The sequence below is a fragment of the Pocillopora verrucosa genome, chromosome 7 (assembly GCF_036669915.1).
Source record: "Pocillopora verrucosa isolate sample1 chromosome 7, ASM3666991v2, whole genome shotgun sequence".
NCBI classification, from domain to species: Eukaryota; Metazoa; Cnidaria; class Anthozoa; order Scleractinia; family Pocilloporidae; genus Pocillopora; species Pocillopora verrucosa.
In genome coordinates this window covers 6,455,025-6,474,050 of record NC_089318.1, presented here as the reverse complement: position 1 = coordinate 6,474,050, position 19,026 = coordinate 6,455,025, and the positions used below count along the sequence as shown (strand labels likewise).

Below are 19,026 nucleotides of genomic sequence, written 5' to 3'. Positions count from 1 at the left end.
CTCCAAACTATGGGCAACTTCATAAGAATTTATTACCGGTATTTGGCAGTCGGTAGGGAGAATTACAACAGAGATCTTGAGAGTGAAAGGGTCAAGTAAATAAGATCACCTTTTCCTTTTTTCTTAATTTTGACCATTACTGGTTCTACCTTGAGAATTATTCTCCCCACAAACAACATAAACTTAGGGTATAGTACTGAGGGAAACATTCAGTTTTGTTTTTGCGAAAGTCATGATGTTTCCCAAGAGGAAGTTGAGGGATACATCAGGCAAAACAAAAGCTAACCAGTTTCCCAAGGGACCATATATTAAGTGCTTTGTTATATATTTTATATTTTCTCTTAAACAAATGGCAAAAACATGCTGTTGGACTAAGCACATAAGCAACAACTGCACAATTTTTTCCCAATCAGGATACATTTGAATTGGATCAGGGGCATGTGACCGAGAATCAACCAATCACAGTGCTTGTTTTGTTGACGGAAAGTCTAGGTATATAATAAGAGCATTTGTTTGAAGATAAGAGGGAAAGTTTTTTTTTTTTGAGCTACACTTTCTCTATAAAGAATATGCTTTAGCAAAGTAAGTAATAATTGTTTATCTCATTTTCACTCCTGCATCCTGGAATCAACATGTTTAATACTCGCAAGTCTAACATACTAAGTAAAATGAGATACAAACAGTTTGAAGTTTACTTTAAAAGAAAACTAGAGCTTAAAGCTGGTAGTTCAAAATATGATTAACCCTTTACACCCTGACATCAGTATGCATATTCTCCATACTATTTTCTATACATTTCCCAAGGTTCTGACAAGGAGAATTTGTTCAACAATCAAGAGCTTCATAAGTTGGTGATCATTTCCTTGATTCTCGTGAACTTAGTGTTTGATTCAGGGGTGATATTTAGGGAGAAATTAGAAGCTGGTCACTCTTAGGGGTCAAAGGGTTAAAATGAACCAAGGTTAGCATGAATTTGTGTTTTTGAGGTTTACTGAGGTTTACACCTCAGATTTTTTGTTAGCTCCGGTTTTGCCTTACATTCGATGCAAAATTCAAAACTTTGCCTTCAAAACATTATGCTTCTCAAAACAAAGCTCTGACACACTATATACAAAAAACAATCAAAATTACATCAAAATGTTCACCCTGGATCAGCTTATTTAACTAGTCTGGTTATGAAATACTTAAAAATGTCAATAATTACATCATATGTTATATTTCTAACACTACAGATTCTATAATTTATTTAACAGTTTGCAGTAGAATCCTACCACACAACTACTCTATTTGTTATAACAAATATGAACTGAAAACTGAACCCTTTCACTTGAATATTTCCTTCTTATTAATTGCTTTAGAAACAGCTTGATGTTCATAATAATCTTCTGACACAATAAGTTGCCTGGTGCATTGTAATGTTAACAAGTGCTGGGTGAAAAGACAACTAGATCATTGAAGTATCCTCCAGCATTGTCACCACCGCCAAACACAGCAATTTCTTCCTTCTCTTTTTCTTCATCCTCCACAGGTAGAAATAGAGCTACATGCCCTGCCCTTGCTGTGAGGCTTTTACTGGTCTTAACCGTAATCCAAGTTAAAGTTCCTACAATCAGAATTAAAAATTGTACATCATTTCTGTTAGCATTCTTTTTCTGGAGATGAACTACCATGTTCATGGCACAGAGGTAGGAACAGAAAGTTCTTAGGGGGGAACAGGATCTCTCCGAGGGTGGGAAGAAGGGATCTTAACAAATAAATAAACCCTAAAATACTTACTTTTAAGGAACATAACATACTTTGGAACTAAGAGAAGATTATGGATGATATGCCAAAATATTTAATCTGTGATATTTGTGAGTTGCCAACAAGTACACTAATACAAAAGAAAAAAAAATTGAACTCACTTAGCTCAAGTACAAATGAGTCTGTGAGGATCTGTTCACCATCATAACCACCATGAATGAAAATCCTTTGTCTGGGAAGAACAGCTGAGGCATGCCAACTACGAGGTGATGGAAGGGTGCCAGATAAAACAGGACTTGAAAACTCCATCATTGCTGAATTCAAAACCAAATCAACAGTTCTTTAAAATTATACTTGGTTTGGACTTGGACTTCTAACAGCAAATTTACAGAGGAGGAAGCAAAAATTATAGACTGCTTGTTAAAAGCAAGTTGCTCTGAAACTCACCCAAGTCGATAATTGAAACATCATTGTAACATTGTGGAAAATCCCAGCCTCCAAATATAACCAATCTGTCACCTAATAAAGATGCTGAGTGACTGTCAAGAGAAGGAGGAAATCTAAGTTAAATCTCAACCAACAGATCCCTGCCAAAAAGAGTTCTACATAAGAGTCACAACAGAGTTCCCTTCATTTCCAGACCAGTCACAACCAAAGTATAACATACTCTAAACATTTTGCAAAGCCTCACCTTGGCACTATGAAGAGGTACACAATTTTGGACCTTTCACTTTTCAACATCCCCCCTGGGCAACCCCCCTGGCTTTTGAACTTTTGTAGATTGGTTAATTCAATTTACCCCCCCCCCCCTCCAACCCCATGGGAAAAAATGCATTGAAATGCCCCACTCAAGCACAAATTTTAATCAAAGGGGGTAAGAAACTGTGTTGGTGGGAGAGTATAACAGGTTAATTTAGCCTTGTCAACTGAGTTGATAACATAAATTGATAAGTTGAGTGTTTACCCTTTGCGAGAGAATTCACAAAGGGCTAATTCTCAGAACATCAGCTTTTAAACTCTTTATGATGGCCAATTTACATCATCCACTAAGTTGATAATACTAAATTACAATTTGTTATTGAATTATTTCTTGTGTGATCAACAAATTTTATAATATCTAGCAAGGTCATGTAGCAGTTGTCAGTGCTGCTGTTTGATTTTTTGCTCAAAAGCATCATTCTAAAAAGAGAAAGTTTCCTTCTAGGCCATTTTCTCACAAAAGCTGACTCTTTATGTTTAATCTCCTCCATGTTTAAAATTAAAACATGTGTAGTCTGTCCATATCCCCATCCCACCCAAGCAAGGTTCAAATTCCCCACTCCTGGGTTCTGACAACAGTCAAATACCTGTGGGTTTCCTGAGGGGCAGGGGGGAGGTTGAAGCTTTGAATAAGATGATTAAGTGCTGCTTTGGTCACTAATGCCAACAAAACTCATGGAGTAGAACACCAGCATTATGTCACTTGGATCACATGTAAGACTTTATCTTTTACTAGGAAACAGTTAATTTCAATTACCCTGATTTTGGTTTGGGTGGGGTTCCTCTTGTGATTGGTTTGTACCAGTTGTTTGATCCTGTGTTGAAGATATAAAGCTCATTACTACAGCCATCAGGTTCTGGATCAGGATTTGGAAACACACCACCAAATACAAGCAGCTCCCCACAAAACAAGTTACAGCTATGATAGGCTCTAGTGGGAGCATTACCAACAGCCTGAAAGAGAGAGCAGATATTTGCATTGCAATGTGTCAGAAGAATTGCCAGGGGAGAGTTGAAAATCATATGATGCAGTTTGACAAAAGAATTTATCATAAGACAAAGCATTTACCTATCATAAAAACCCAGCCAGATTAGCAGCTAAAGGAAGCAAGCAATTTGAAATTGATTTGCTGCATACCACCTTAATGTTGGATTATTTCAATCTGAAAAGTGATAGAAATATAACTTCTCCTAGCCTTTCTCATACATTGTTCAACAAACAGGTGATGAGAATCAATAAAAAATCAGCCAGAGTCCAGGGTGATGGCCATTTTACCACTTCTTCCTCTAGTTACAAAGGAAATTTTTAGTAATCAGAGGTGACAGGCATGGATGAAATCTTGGGACCTGACCTAATGAAGCAAATCAATGTGCCTACATTTGTTCTCACTAACCTTAACAGCCGACCAGGTATTTGTTTTCAAGTCCAGAATGTTTACATCACTAAACCATCTCTTTGTTTTTGAACCACCATACACATACAACACTTTCTTCTCTGGGTTATACGTGACTGTGTGTCCAATTCGCCTATCAGCACCACCTCCTATGCAGCTCTCCTCATGCCAAGATGGGCATCCTTAAAAAAATATTCCGTCAAGCAAATTCAACATTATATCACAGCAGAATGGAAGGAAAAATTTTCTCAAAGTTGCCTTTGGTAACCTTAAATCATTAATATGGTGTGTTGTCACTAAAAACAAAATAGTAAAAGTAGTAAGGAAGGACACTGTGCAACATTGTACAACAAAATCTAAACAATCAGACTCTGCCAGGTGCTATGCTTGCAATATTAAGGAGCTCTAACCTGCACCTGTTTTGGTCCCCAAGGTGAGTAGAAAAAAATTTTGCCAACTAATTTTTCAGCAAAAGTTGTCTCTTTAGTGACCTGTTTACTACAGTCATGCAGCAAGTACATTTATCAGTATCCTTATTATCTATTGCTTATCATGGTATAAATTGTAAAGTGATATATATTTGCTTGAAATATTTCAAATAAGTAATTATGAATGTTGTACAAATTTTCAGTTCCACTTTGGGATGAGGAACTGAAATGTTATTTGACACAACCATTTTATAACTTAAGGTTTCCAATTGTAGCAACTTAAAGAGTGCTGAGCTACACATATTTTATAAGCCCTGTAAAACTAATTTTTCCATAGGAAGTGTGGAAAAGACATGGCATAACTAACCTTGGGACAAATTCAGAGTCCAAACAGAATCTTTTGCCATCTGTTGCTTGTTTCCTTGTCCTCCAATCAGAATAGCCTTCCTCTTGTCAATCAAACACATGTCATGCCCCCATCGGCCTGATGGCACTAATGAATACAAGTAAATATTCCTTGAATAAGTGCCCAGGTGCTCATTTAAAATTTTGGCTTAAGGGAGGGGAACTTATTGGAAAAAGATTGCTAAGTAGAAGGGGTGCTAATTAGGAAGCTACTAAACTGTTCTGATTCCAATTTAGTCGAAGCTTGAAAAGTTATAGATAAAGTGGCAATAGAAACAGGTTTTCCTTGTATCCCTATTATTGGAGTAAGTAACAGAGGAGGGGGGGCACTTATTGATGAATTAGCCTGAGGGGGGTGGGCATTTATTTTAGGGGGGACACTTATAAGTCATATTAGAGTGTATGCACTTATTCAAGAAAATACAGTAAGAAACTACTTGCCATTGTATTCCATATAATTAAAAAAAAAGTTGAAAACAGATATGAGTTGCCTTCCATGCAGACATTCATTTACTCTTCAGGACTACTTCTTTTTACAATACATGACAAAAAATGTGGCCCAAAATGACACGTTCTTGAGATTTTGCATAGAAAATTTATAGAGTGTGATAATTTCAAAGTGCAAATTTAAGGATACATTTCCAATAATGTGATGGAGTGCTATTTGACCACCATAGTATGTAATGCAACTCTCTCATTCTGATTATTTCTTCAACATATTATTTCTTGCATTTAGAATAAAGTGTATCATGAGATTTTCATAAACTTACCATCACTCATGTTGATGGTTGATGGAGTGTCAGGTGGTGTCAGCACATCAGGACTCTTCACTGGATTGTTTCTGTGATTCTTTTTGGCACAACTTGAACCTTTTCTGGAATTCTGTCTCTGACCTTGAATAGGACTTTTAAAAGCAAGAAGAAAAAAAAAGGAACAGTTACCCAATGAAGACTGTAATTTACCTGAGGCTAATATGAAGGACATGGGATTAACTGATCAACAAATTGATTCCTTTTTATGTTGCTGAACTTCAGTTCGGTAAGATCACAGATGAACCCTTTAACTCTCAGATCAAATTTGTAATTCTCCTTACTGTCAACCATACAATTCTTATAATGTTCGTTCAGAGAATTTAGCATTGGATCGACTAATTATCCCCAAATTGATATTTTTCTTTATTCTCTTCTCTTATCTGGTTGATATTGTATTGATATTGTAAGGAGAAATTCTGTCTTGGTCACTCACAGGAGTTAAAGGGTTAATGTGTGGTAAGGACAAAAAAAAAAAAGAAAAAAAAAAGGAACCTAAGGTGCAACTAAGTGTACCACTGATGTTCTTACCACATTACAACATCTTCTGTGATCTATTTTATTGAACAGATACCTGGCAATATGGAATTTATTAACCCTTTACACCCTAACATCAGTATGCATATTCTCCATACTGTTCTCTAAATATTTCTCAGGGTACTGACAAGGAGATTTTGTCTAACAATCAAGAGCTTCTATAGTTGGTGATCAGTTCCTTTATTCTCCTGACCTCAATGTTTGATTCAGGGGTGATATGGCAAGGAGAAATTAGATGTTAGTCACTCTTAAGGGTTCATTTATTTGATAAAAAAGCAAAATGTTGATAATGGTGACCTCATTTAAGCATCTGTCCTCCAATAGATCTACCAAGAGCAAATTAAAAAACTTGTGCAATTCAGCTCATTATATAGAAATTAGTAGGGCGTATATGTCTATACTTTAATCACACTTTCCAAAACTGATAAACTGTAGCACAGACCTCTGAGAAATTCACCCCTAAGAATGACTAGCATCTAATTTCTCCTTACAATATCATCACCGAATCACACATTAAGGTCATGAGAATATTTAAAATGATCTCCAACTAAAGATGCTAAGCTCTTGAAATTCTCCTTGTCAGCACCTTAGGGAATGTTTAGGGAGCCGCATGGGGAGTATGCCTATTGATGTTGAGGTGTAAAGGGTTAACCCTTTAACCCCTAAGAGTGATTAGCATCTAATTTCTCCTTACAATATCTTCCCTGAATCACAAATTAGGGTCATGAGAATAATGGAAATGATCAAAAACTACAAAACCTCTAGATTGTTATGCTAATTCTCCTTGTCAGTACCTTGGGAAATGTATAGAGAACAGTATGGAGAATATGCATACTGATGTTGAGGTGTAAAGGGTTAAGAGTCTACTCACGTATCAGCATTGCTCTGTCTCCGTTTCTTAGTGGGTGGGGGTGAAATGACATCTTTTGGTTCCACAGGAGAATACTCCATCTTTGTACATTCATTGAAATTGAGCTTTTGTTGCTTCAGGTTTTTTAAACTTCCTGGTGTGACAGGACTCTTGGAAGAATCTCTTTGAGTTTCCTGTGTTGGTGATAGTACAGCATGTTCACAAAATTTCTTGTTTTCTTTTTCATCATTGCATTTTTCATTCACAGTTCTTAGGGTCAGCTTAGCCATTCGCCCCTAAAAAATAAAGCATCAAAATTAATTCATAATCTATGATAAATGTGGGTCTGCACTGTAGAAGGCTATTATTTTTTTAGTTTAGTCTGTATTGCATAGTTATGCATTATAATGTTCTAAAAATAAAATAGCAGTAAAGAGTAAACTTTGAACAAACCCCAAGCACCACGGGCAACCCACTTTTATCTTTAATAAACAATTGCTAAACTTGTTTTTTTGAAAGCTTGTAAGATCCAGTCAATTTATATTTCAAAAACAGTTCTGAGAACACAAGGCTGTGCTTTATGAAAAATTGAAGGGAGCTCAGTGCTCTGAAATTGTGAAATCCAGGGTGCCCAACATATGCTTTTTATGAAAAAACTAAGATTCCCTGGTTGCCCAGGAACAAAAATAAGGTACCAGAGGCCACTAGGCACTGCTAGAGCAGAACAGAACACAAATGGGATGCTCAAGACTCAAATTCAATTGCTATAGTTACAACAAAGGACTCACAATGACTCACAATGACAGCCAAAATGAGACTGGGTTTTTTTTGTATACAATATTTTTCTAAATCAAAAGATGAAATTAGGGTAAAACATGAACAAAAATGGTCTGCCTTGATTTGAGGCAAATATTAAAAAAATAAGGGGAAGTCAAAGAGACATAGCACAAGATTTGACACTGGTTGGTTTCACACCCTCCTCTCCAAATGCTCTTCTTTCTTCAAGGGGAAAGAAAAATTAGGGACAGATCTCTTGATGGAATAATCCTTGGCAAAACAGCAATATTCTAATACAAATGTAGTACCTCTTCTGTAAGCTCTTCACTTCTTTTAAAAAACTTTGTCTTCCATCCCTCATCCCAACAAAGTGCTTTACTCCTGCATGATAGTGTGCCTATTTTCTGAGGTGGAGTCTCTGCCTCAAGAGATACTTCTGCTATTATCTCCTGTCCCTTGAAATTCACTTCCCATTTTCCAAGACTAAAAATTATGATTTGTTCTGGCAGCGGTAGTGGGAAACGGCAATGGAAGCATTTTTTGTTGTCTCCTCTTTCTTTATCACTGCAGACAGAGAAAAGAAATAACCAAGAAGTAGTAAAATTCTACCATAAATAAAGTAAGTGTAATAGTTCATGTATTTAATAATTATAATTATCGTCATCATCTTAATCATCATCTTCAACACAACTTATTTATGCTCCGAGATCTTATTTGTAATTCTCATTATTGCCTGCCCTGCAATTCTTCTGATGTTAGTTCAGAGAAATTGGTATTGAATCAACTAACAATCTCCTGATTAATTTTATTTCTTTATTTTCATCGCTTGCCTGCTTGATCTTGTACTGATATTGTAAGGAGAAATTCTGTGTTGGTCACTAAAGGGTTCAAAGAACCCTACACAAGAGAGGAAATCTACAGAAAATAATTCATTATATTACTTACTTAAAAAGATTTCACTTAACAGGTGATTTTAATAACTCATGAGAAATAGATGACGTTAAAGGCTTCTCTTCCAAAAGAAAAAGGACAAAGGAACTCTAATGCAGCTTTTTACACTCAAAACTGGTCTGCAATTACATGCATGTCTTTGTAATAAAAGTATTATAGGTAATAATTTTGCCACTTGTGCTTCAACGGGAAAAGTTAATCAATTTTCTCATAAAGCATTAACACTGTAGCATGTACATTGCGTGTAAAACGAGGCGATCATGGAATCGAACGCGCGGAAACTTACGAATCATCAATAACAATAATTAAATTTGTTCAAAACCAACAAGAAACATTCCCAGTCATCAAAATAGCTATACTTGGCAGATCGAACACTTCACAAAGACCTACACAAGCTTCTGCAAAACCTAAGATTTCTTTAGATCTAAATTACAACAATCATATAAATGAACAACTGAGTAATAGAAACTCAAGATCATTATCAACTCATGGTTTTCCAGGGCGCGCTTAAAGAAAATTGTCCTTCTTTACCTTGTAGACCGACTCAAACGTCTGGGCGGTTCCCACACATTGAACACTACGTAGAGATTAGGAGAATCGTCATCCGGTAGATCTTTTACACTCGGAGTATTCATATCAAACAGTCAACAAAATATTGAAATCGTGAAGACTAAGAAAACATTTCCTCCGTGAGACTCACTTGAAATGCGCGCGCTATTTTATTTTTTATAGAATACGCCTACGGTGCACTCTGGGAGAGTAGAAAGTTTTCTAGGGGAGGGGAGGCTGAGGGTATAAATAAAGCTTCAATAATCCCTTATTTCAAGAGTTATAGTCATTAAATATGAGTGAATAGCCCGAAAATTACCTAATGACAAAATTTTTTATAGGTTTGAATAAGAAAAAAAAAAAAACTGCCGGAAATGTTTTACAGGACGTCGAACGGGAAAAAGGTGCCTAACTGTGTACCCGAGGGAAACACCTTCGTTACCCGCAATCATTTCTGGGTGAAACATATTGTATTAGTAAAGGCGTTGGCAGTATTTGTCGCAACACGTCGTGGCGAGAGTATTGCAATTTTTCAGGTTTTTACGACCGTTAAAACTTTTCGACAGCAATATGCCGGTAAAGGTTAAGATCACCTATTGGTAAGCAGACTTGTTTATACTTTTACTTGAGTCTTTGTCGTTAAATGTCGTGCAAGACTTGCATCAAAATTTTGCATTCGCACTGTCTACCTCGTTGCCTAATCACTTGAAAACTTACTGCCTTTACTGAGTCTCAATAATCACACAACTTGTGTGTTTCCTTTGCAGTGGTGGATGAGGGTACAGGCCCAAGGTATGATTCTTCTAATGTGAGCTTGACAAGATTATTAACATGAGCAGAAGTATGGCTAGTTTTCGCAAACCAGTGAAAAGTGTGCATGACGCAGCAAAACCCATTACTCGATTTGAATTTGTATTGGCCAAATCCCAGAAAAATTTTACGGTTTACCGTTTTAAAGCAAACTATTATCAACAACGAACTTTTTTTGCTTTAGTTTTTTTACAATTGACTCGTGATATTACCAGCATTTATCGACAATCTGCTTTTCCTACGTACCTAACTCTGCATTTTAATGAGTTGCTTTCCAAGGGTTGTTGCATTTTGCAGCAGGAACAATCCCATCCCCTCCACCCACCCGATCACAAACCTTTAGGAGGGAGGGGTAAGGCAACTCACTTTGCATGAGTATTGGAGGAAAGGGAAGGATTTCTCATATAAACATTTCTCCTCACCCCTGTAAGACAGGAATGGGAAAGGTGCTGTAGTACCAGCAGGCAATCTATTGTTTTTGCTATTGTCATCTTCATCCAAGAACTGTAAATCAAATTGAAATTTTGCACTGTGCAGAAGTCTTGCCCAGGGAGGTTAAGATGAAGTTTACTTGTGCTCTAGTTTGCTAACTTTTGAGGTAACACGGCAACACTGAGTTTTTAAACTCCATGAATTTAATAAAAATGTCCTAGAAAGAACATTTGTGGGTACTTAAGCAAATTGTTTTGCACTGCCAGCCATCATTGAAATTTAGGGGTCCTGTAAATCAGAGAGTTAGTTTAGAGCAATAAGAAGTAGCCAGTGATGGACTGCATGCAACCTTCTTGTGTTAAAAAAATTATTGGTTTGCCATCTGTTTTAATTTTCACTCTTATTTCAATGAGTAACATGTGGCAAGAAATCCCCCTTGCATGAAATTACGAGCTTGCATTCAGTTTGAATCTCTTTTACCCTGCACAACAGGATAAAAGAGATTTTTAAACCGGTAGAGAAATCCTATCACCTGTTGAATTTTTTAAGAATTCCAAGCAAGATTAGGAAGTTGTATGGCATATGAAGTTCCACAGGTGCTAAATTTTAGTGGTTGCTGCTTGAAGAGGGAAACACTTTGTATTGAGTGGACTCCCTTGGTTTATTCCCTCCAGTTTGAGAAGATCAAAAAAGAGATCCTCGAAGAGTTTGATGACACAGAAGTAGAAGTGGTATGTACTGTGAAGTTTGTTGAATTGAGAGAATAAAAAAGTTCTCTAAACCTTGATTAAATATACATGTGTACATTTTCCAGGAAGGATATGGAACACCAGGAGTAACAGGTTATTTGGAAGTAGAGGTGGCTGGTAAACTTGTTCATTCCAAAAAGGTGAAATTATTGAATGTTGTCACTACTAACCTTCAAAATTTCACATCATGGACCTCCTTCAATTTTCGAGACAACCTCTTTTAGGCTAGTAAAGACAAATCTCTTTGAAAACTACAGTAGAACTTTGCTAACTCAAACCCCCAGTAACTTGAACAAGATCTGATTTTCCTTGACCCTATTTTTCAGTTATTTACTATCAGCTAACTCAAACAATTTTTTGTTAGAGTTAGAGTTGGCAGGGTTTACTGCAAATCCTCCCAATCTTACAGACATAAAATAAATATGTAGCCTCAGTTTGATTTCAGAGTACTTTTTAATTTTCCTCACATTGAATGTGTTTTGAACAAAGCAAAGTGAATTTTAAGCAAAATGTAAAGTTGTATACATCTTAAAAATGTGCACTGCCCCCTTTCAGGATTTGCACTAACACAGCAGTTTGTATTAATCTTGTTTTTAGGGTGGTGATGGATATGTGGACTCCGGAAGCAAAATGGAGAAGATTCTGGAGGCAATACGCAAAGCCCAGCCTTGATGGTCCACTGCATGTGCAAGGAAAATGTGTACAGTCAAGGTAATTATTGGTAAATAGATCATGTAGACTGTTACAATTCAATGTGTGAGAACCATTTATTTGTCAATGAGATTCACTTAGAGGGTGTGTACATGTTAATTTCATGGTCTGAACCTATCATTTTTTCTACTGCCAAACATGAGGAGAACTGCTTTGGAAAAGATTCTGTGAGCACTGTTGTTGATAAGCTATGGAAGAGAATTGAAATTATATATTTTTTTATATGAATTCTGAGCTTCAATTATTGTGGGCCATCTTGTAGTCCTAACCTGTTTGCTTGTAGAAGTGATGAACATGTAGCATCTCCCAATAATTTCCATACGTTCTCCAGCAGACAGATAATGAGAATACTCAATCTAATGAAGAAGAAGTTATCTTGATCTAACACCAAATTCTTGTTACTGATTTACAAGAAAATGTGTGGCAGCTATAGGGGAGATATTGGGAGTTTAATGCTAGCAACATATACTGTTGCCTTGTTAAGGAGCTTCTTTCAATGTTGTCCATGCCAATAAATTCAGTGTTACTTCGTTGAGCAACCTTGAACTTGATGTACAAATACATTTCTGGTACAAAGTATGGAAAAACTTTGGCTATTTTTGAAAACATGTGAGCACATTTTTCATGATAATTTTTTATAGATCATGGAGGACAATCAGATTATTTCTACTGATTCTCAAATCGGGACTAACACTATTGATTAATTTTACTGATTTATCCAATCAGTTATTCATCTGAATACGTTTTGTTTCAGTTCGAATCAGCTGTTTGTTCCAGATGGATGACCTTGAATGATGGGAGCAGCTTAAAATCGTTAAAACGTTTGGCTGACTTCTTGATGAAGTTTAGTGATTTCATCTGGCGGCACTGTGGAAAACCAACTGTGCATGTTATTCCTCTTTATTCAGTTAATTAACTTCTGAGTAATAATTTTCCTGTTTTTTGAGATGTAAACAAGCTATAATGTTTGTGTCGTTAGTGACTACACTGATCGTTTTGGTCAAATGTTTTACACCAATGTGAAAATCTCCTTCTTTTTTTCTTGTTGAACTAATTAAACAAAGTTGTTTACGTTTACTACTTGGTTGTCGTTAGATCTGATGCTGTATTTTAACTGATTATGCGTATGCAGAGGAATGTTGGGTTGGTTTGTGTTGTTCAGCTGAGTTGAAAAATGCCAGCGAGACGTTCGTTGGAATTTCCAAATTTAAAGAAATAAGGCTGCAAGCCAGAATTAAAATGAGAATTCTTAGTTTTAATGTAATAATTGTCGATAATATATTTGCGCCAGGAAAATTTATTATATTGATATTCAATTCATTTGCTGAAGACGTTTTCCCCCCGCGCAAAATTGACGCGGAACAAAAACCAATTTTGATCCTTAACGGTTCAGTGCTTTCAAAGCAATAGCAGAAAGTTGGACCTGCCACAATAATTTAGATTTGAAAGAAGGGCTTGAGCCATTGCTGACAAATAATGAGCGAGTTCTTTGTTCCCAGAAAGAAAATTGATCGCCAAATATTTGAAAAGAATCGTAATTTAACATATTTATGATGCATGACAAATTGCTCCTCAATAGTAAATTGCAATTACCAAAATCGCACATCAAGGAAAAACCAGTGAAGAGACTTCAGGTTTCGGAAGGGCTCGAAACGCGATCTCATTGATACCGGCTTAGCGCAACGACTCGTATTCTCCAGCTTTGTAATTCACAATTATTTTTAAACAACGGCGAGGATCAGTAGTTCACCATTCGCCGAGAAATAAAGATACGAACTGTGCTTTAGGGGTTGAAATGTAGACTTCTTTCTTTCATTTCCTAATTCTTTGCCCAATGCTCAAACCGAAATATATGTTACTCTTGAATAACTTGGCCCGATTTTGGGAATTTTATGAAATTTTATGAAACTCAGGGATATATTTTATTTATCACCTGGGTTGGGAGGCGGGGGGAGAGGATTTTGGTGTGTCACGATAAAGTTTAACTATGTCCCCCCTCAAGGCTCCGTAATATTGTTATATCAATTTTTAAGTCTAACGGCTGGGTCGTTTTTGTTGCCCTTTTTACGGCTAACGGTTTATCGCGGCATTAAGACCTTCTGGTGAGTTATATGGGCAGGTCATTGAATAAACCTGGATATCTAATTAGACTTTAACATGCAAAACTTATCATCTTTGTTTGCGGTTTGGGCGTAACATACGCAAAATAATCACGAACAGTAGAATATCAATATTTATATTCTCCTGTCACGAATGCGTTTCATGGTTCAAGCAAAGATAAGTAAATAATTCAAAATTTTCATATCATTTGCGTTAGCGCCAATATACAGTTTTCATTTCAATTTGAGCCATTCATGTCGAGAGAGGCAATAAAGATACGGAATTTTTAGTCTGATCTACACCTGCAACTGGGGTGAAACGCTCCTCGATCAGAATAGCAGCAGTATATACCAAGGTGTGGCAGAGAAAGACAGGTAAGATAAATCAGAGTACCTTGCCTCTAATAAATTTAACCGAACTGAAAGACTCGTTCCTGCCAGTGTGAACGAAAAACAAAAAGAAGATCCATCATTTTGAGTACAGCATACAAGTTTTTTTTTTCTCTTTCTTGTTCTCAGTTCCCAAAGATAGGAAATTTAAGGGCAGCGTGGCCGGCTCTGTCGTTTCTAAGAAAAAAGGCAGCTCGATAGAAAGTATACCCTTTTTTTTTTGGACGAAAATGTTATGCAACTAAGTTATCTTATTTGTTTTCAATAAATCATTCGAGCTCACGAGCTTTCTGAATAACTGAAAGAGAAAAAGAGCAACAAGTAAACTAATGTATTTCACCAATAAATGCTGTCAACGCATAGACATTGACTTTTCTTCTTCATTAAAACCTCATCCTATGTCGAGTCGGAACGGGACTGGACACAAGTTAGGATCTTTCCATTTGCCTCCTATTTTTTGCAAAGAAGGTTCCATGGCGTTTTTAGAATTAAATTGCCTAACGACTTTGGGTCTTGCCTAACGAAAAAGCAGCTCAGTTGTTTCTCTTGCATACAGTCATCGATTCGATCACACTTCGTAAATGCCATCAACATTTTTATCATCTAACACAAGGCATACCCACAGACCTGAATCGTAAAAACGCCTAAAAAAATTTAGCAGTACCAGAGTTCCGTGTCCTTGTTTACTACTTAAACGTCTTATTGACTGAGAACCCTGTAACATCGTGGGGTAAATGACAACCTATCTGTTCAGAAATTTCCAAATTTCTCGCACAACATCTGGAACAAAGACCTACAGAGAGAGAAAAATTGATAAAAAACTTTATCTATGGCAGAACTGGTAATACGCAAGTGTTTTCAAATGAGACTGATCGTTCAGGAGTTACTTGAGAGTCGAAAAAGTGCCTCACTGGTGGTATATTGACAAAAATATCCTTGGAAATTTAATTGATTAGAATGTGCAAATTTGTTTTATCTATTATGAACATACATGAATGTTTACATAAAAAAATGATAATTATTTTCCAAAATTCTCTAGCTTTTGTTTTTCACCTATATTTTTATTACAGTGTAATTAAATTCAGTTGAACAGTAGCCAGTGTTAGTGCTTCACAATTCTTTGAGAAGTGAGATACGAAAAAGGCACGAATTGTGTTCAATGAAAGACTGTGAAATATGTGAATATTGTATATTTGAACCGTGGATTAATAAACGAGGAAGAGAAAAGTAGGAAATGGATAGAAAAATATTCTTTTTTCTGTCTTTCATATCTTTTCCATGTGGAGAAGAATCAAAGCAAGAAAAAGGAAGAAATTGTGTGGTTTTTAGATATTTGTCATCAGATTTTTAAAACCACAGTGATAGTTTCAAACTAAGATTATCGTATGTGTTAGATAGGTCGAATGTCAATAAATATTTTGTGTTATTATAGTCTTATAGCTCTTGGCTGATAGCTCTTGGCTTCCATGGAGTTAAAACGACTCGAGGTACGAAGTTGAAAGCTGCAAATGACTTGGATAAGTCGACGCTATAATGGGACAGTTATGCACTAATGACACGAACAAAAGTTAGTCTCGCCGTTTCCCTAACATCAATATTGGAAATAAATACCAAAAAGGGGACGAGTTGACAAAAAATAGTATGAACGCGATATGCTGAATAGTTCACAAAGCTATTTCACAACTTTTCTCCGAGGTTGAGGTGGCTGGTGTTTGATATTTAACGATCGAGCCGTGATGCAGCGAGGTGAATATCCACCGCTAGCCACTGACACTGAGGTGATAAGCTGTTTTAGTAAAACAGTGAGATAATCATGATAACACAAAAATATGATTTGAGTCATTTATTTTCCGCAACGATTACAATGTTTTCGGGGGCGAATCCCGCGCGAGTTGCTAGAGGGTGAATAAGTAAGGTTATTCGGAGTTTGCGTAGCCAATCAGAGCGCGCCCTCAACGCTATCCACTGCCATAGCGTATACTAAATGGGTATAGCTTCCCTAAATTATTGCTTCAGGCTAATAAGTTTTTCTATAAACAAGGATTCTCCTAATAAGATACAATGTATATGATCTTATTAGAAATTTATTGGATACATTAGTCTTCAAGAGTTCCTTTTTTTCTTTTTTTCACTTCTTAACTTTACCCACTCAAAAATCGACTCTGTCAGAAAGTTGTAATAAAATGGCAGAGTTCACAGAAATACCAGTTGAAAGTCAGGAAACGGGATACAAGTCGACTCATCGTATCTAACAAAAGAGTTTTCAAAGTAAAAGGGTTAAAAACTATATTTAAGCCACGGTAGGCTTTAAAAACTTTGTTGCCATGGAAATACCACGTTCTACAACGTTTGCCTCGGTTGGTAAGCAGGACTCGGGCATAGCTCGTAGTCATTGTGAATTTGTTATCGGTGTGTAGCGTCGGTGGCTTTTGAGCACACTTCTTAACCCTCTAACACCCATGAGTGGCTATAACAGAATTTCTTCTAACAATATCATTACAATATGAAACGGTCAAGTGATGATAATGAAAAAAATATAAATTAGGGGATAGTGATTATATAATCAATTATCAAATTCTCCTAGCTAACATCATAAGAATCGTATGGCAGACAGTAAAGGGAATGACTAATGAGATCTTAAGAGTGAAAGGGTTCAAATAACAGCAACATTTCAGCGATTAGTTACATGAGAGAAGCCATTTTACGAAGTACCTAGGAGGTGCTTTGAAATTCCCAAAGTTTTCAGCTCTGATTTTAACAACTTCGATAGTATATTCAGCGTAAAGAAAAGGTAACATTTTTATGGTGATATACAATTAATCAGTCTAACCCCCGGTTAGAGGAAAAATCAATTTTCAAGGGATGTTTACAAAGCTTCTGTGAACACGGAAAATTTGTATTGCACCGATGTCATGCTAATAAGTAGAAAGAAAGAGCTTTCTGACGGAAATGTTACAAGTTTAATAAATTTAGATCTTCCACTCTGATGTTTGCGTTATCCCATACTGCGAAAGAAGTCATTTGCATAAAAATAGAAAGCTGCTTGCTTCTCAAGAACCTCTTTTGGTGATGAAACTGTGTAAGAGGCTTACAGAATTGACAAATACTGAACTAGATGATTTAAGTTTGATATCTACACTAAAGAATTTGTAATTGGAACGCTAATTAGATTTTTTTCATAAGTTTTGTTTAATAATCAGTATAATAATCAGGGTAGTCGGTAACCAGAGGAACGACGTTTTAACGCAGAATTATGTGTAAGCGTGGCTTCCACCGTTTTGCACAAATGTGCGTACGTGTACTAAGAGGAAAGTGACAGTATTTTTCATTATATCGTGTGGGTTCATTGTGCTCAGAGTACTAATCCCTGCTACAGCACAGCTACAGCTAGCTGAATCACGCAAAAGAGGTATGTTTCCAGCTCATACAGGCCGCTTGTGTTAAATTTTTCCAAAAGAAGTCAGGGTCACTTTTTGTCTGCCCTTTATTCTATCCTTAGAACAGACTTCTTCAAACATTTAGAGTTATCTGCTTCAGTTTCTGTCAATTTTAATAGAGGCTTAAAAGAAACTCCTGAATTTCTTGCATTAGTAGTCATGTACTTTATGGGCCGTTTTTCTTTAACTGTGCAGAAAACTTTTGTGCTAGAGTTTATTTTTACTTTGTTTTTGTCTCTCGTTTCCCACGAATTAGGCGATACAAATTTGTCTTACGTATTGCCGAAAAAGGATCGGTTTCTGTTCCATAGAAATTTGAAAATATAATCTTTATTTTGAACTGTCCGCTATTCACTTTATTCATAAAATTGAAACTTATGATACCTGAGGGGGCGAATCTCGCGCGAGTTGCTAGAGGGTGAATAAGTAAGGTTATTCGGAGTTTGCGTAGCCAATCAGAGCGCGCCCTCAACGCTATCCACTGCTATAGCGTATACTAAATGGGTATAGCTTCCCTAAATTATTGCTTCAGGCTAATAAGTTTTTCTATAAACAAGGATTCTCCTAATAAGATACAATGTATATGATCTTATTAGAAATTTATTGGATACATTAGTGTTCAAGAGTTCCTTTTTTTCATTTTTTCACTTCTTAACTTTACCCACTCAAAAATCGACTCTGTCAGAAAGTTGTAATAAAATGGCAGAGTTCACAGAAATACCAGTTGAAAGTCAGGAAACGGGATACAAGTCGACTCATCGTATCTAACAAAAGAGTTTTCAAAGTAAAAGGGTTAAAAACTATATTTAAGCCACGGTAGGCTTTAAAAACTTTGTTGCCATGGAAATACCACGTTCTACAACGCTTGCCTCGGTTGGTAAGCAGGACTCGGGCATAGCTCGTAGACATTGTGAATTTGTTATCGGTGTGTAGCGTCGGTGGCTTTTGAACACACTTCATAACCCTGTAACACCCATGAGTGGCTATAACAGAATTTCTTCTAACAATATCATTACAATATGAAACGGTCAAGTGATGATAATGAAAAAAATATAAATTAGGGGATAGTGATTATATAATCAATTATCAAATTCTCCTAGCTAACATCATAATAATCGTATGGCAGACAGTAAAGGGAATGACTAATGAGATCTTAAGAGTGAAAGGGTTCAAATAACAGCAACATTTCAGCGATT

General features: G+C 36.3%; 1 protein-coding gene and 1 long non-coding RNA gene across 2 annotated transcripts; one reads left to right on the top strand and one right to left on the bottom strand.

Moving 5' to 3' along the window:
* Positions 1 to 15: 15 nt before the first annotated feature.
* Positions 16 to 9,353, bottom strand: LOC131799653 (kelch domain-containing protein 1). The gene is made up of 10 exons (XM_059117353.2): positions 9,185 to 9,353; positions 8,011 to 8,266; positions 6,947 to 7,221; positions 5,500 to 5,633; positions 4,692 to 4,817; positions 3,897 to 4,078; positions 3,260 to 3,456; positions 2,191 to 2,282; positions 1,905 to 2,057; positions 16 to 1,603 (listed from the first exon to the last, which is right to left on the bottom strand). The coding sequence occupies exons 1-10, from the start codon at positions 9,286 to 9,288 to the stop codon at positions 1,419 to 1,421; spliced, it is 1,704 nt and encodes a 567-aa protein (XP_058973336.2). The 5' UTR covers positions 9,289 to 9,353; the 3' UTR covers positions 16 to 1,418.
* A 312-nt stretch (positions 9,354 to 9,665) lies between these two features.
* On the top strand, positions 9,666 to 12,981 carry LOC131799651 (uncharacterized). The gene is made up of 6 exons (XR_009341393.2): positions 9,666 to 9,801; positions 9,970 to 9,994; positions 11,119 to 11,175; positions 11,259 to 11,333; positions 11,791 to 11,904; positions 12,659 to 12,981. It is a non-coding gene; the product is annotated as an uncharacterized lncRNA (long non-coding RNA).
* The last annotated feature ends 6,045 nt before the right edge of the window (positions 12,982 to 19,026 follow it).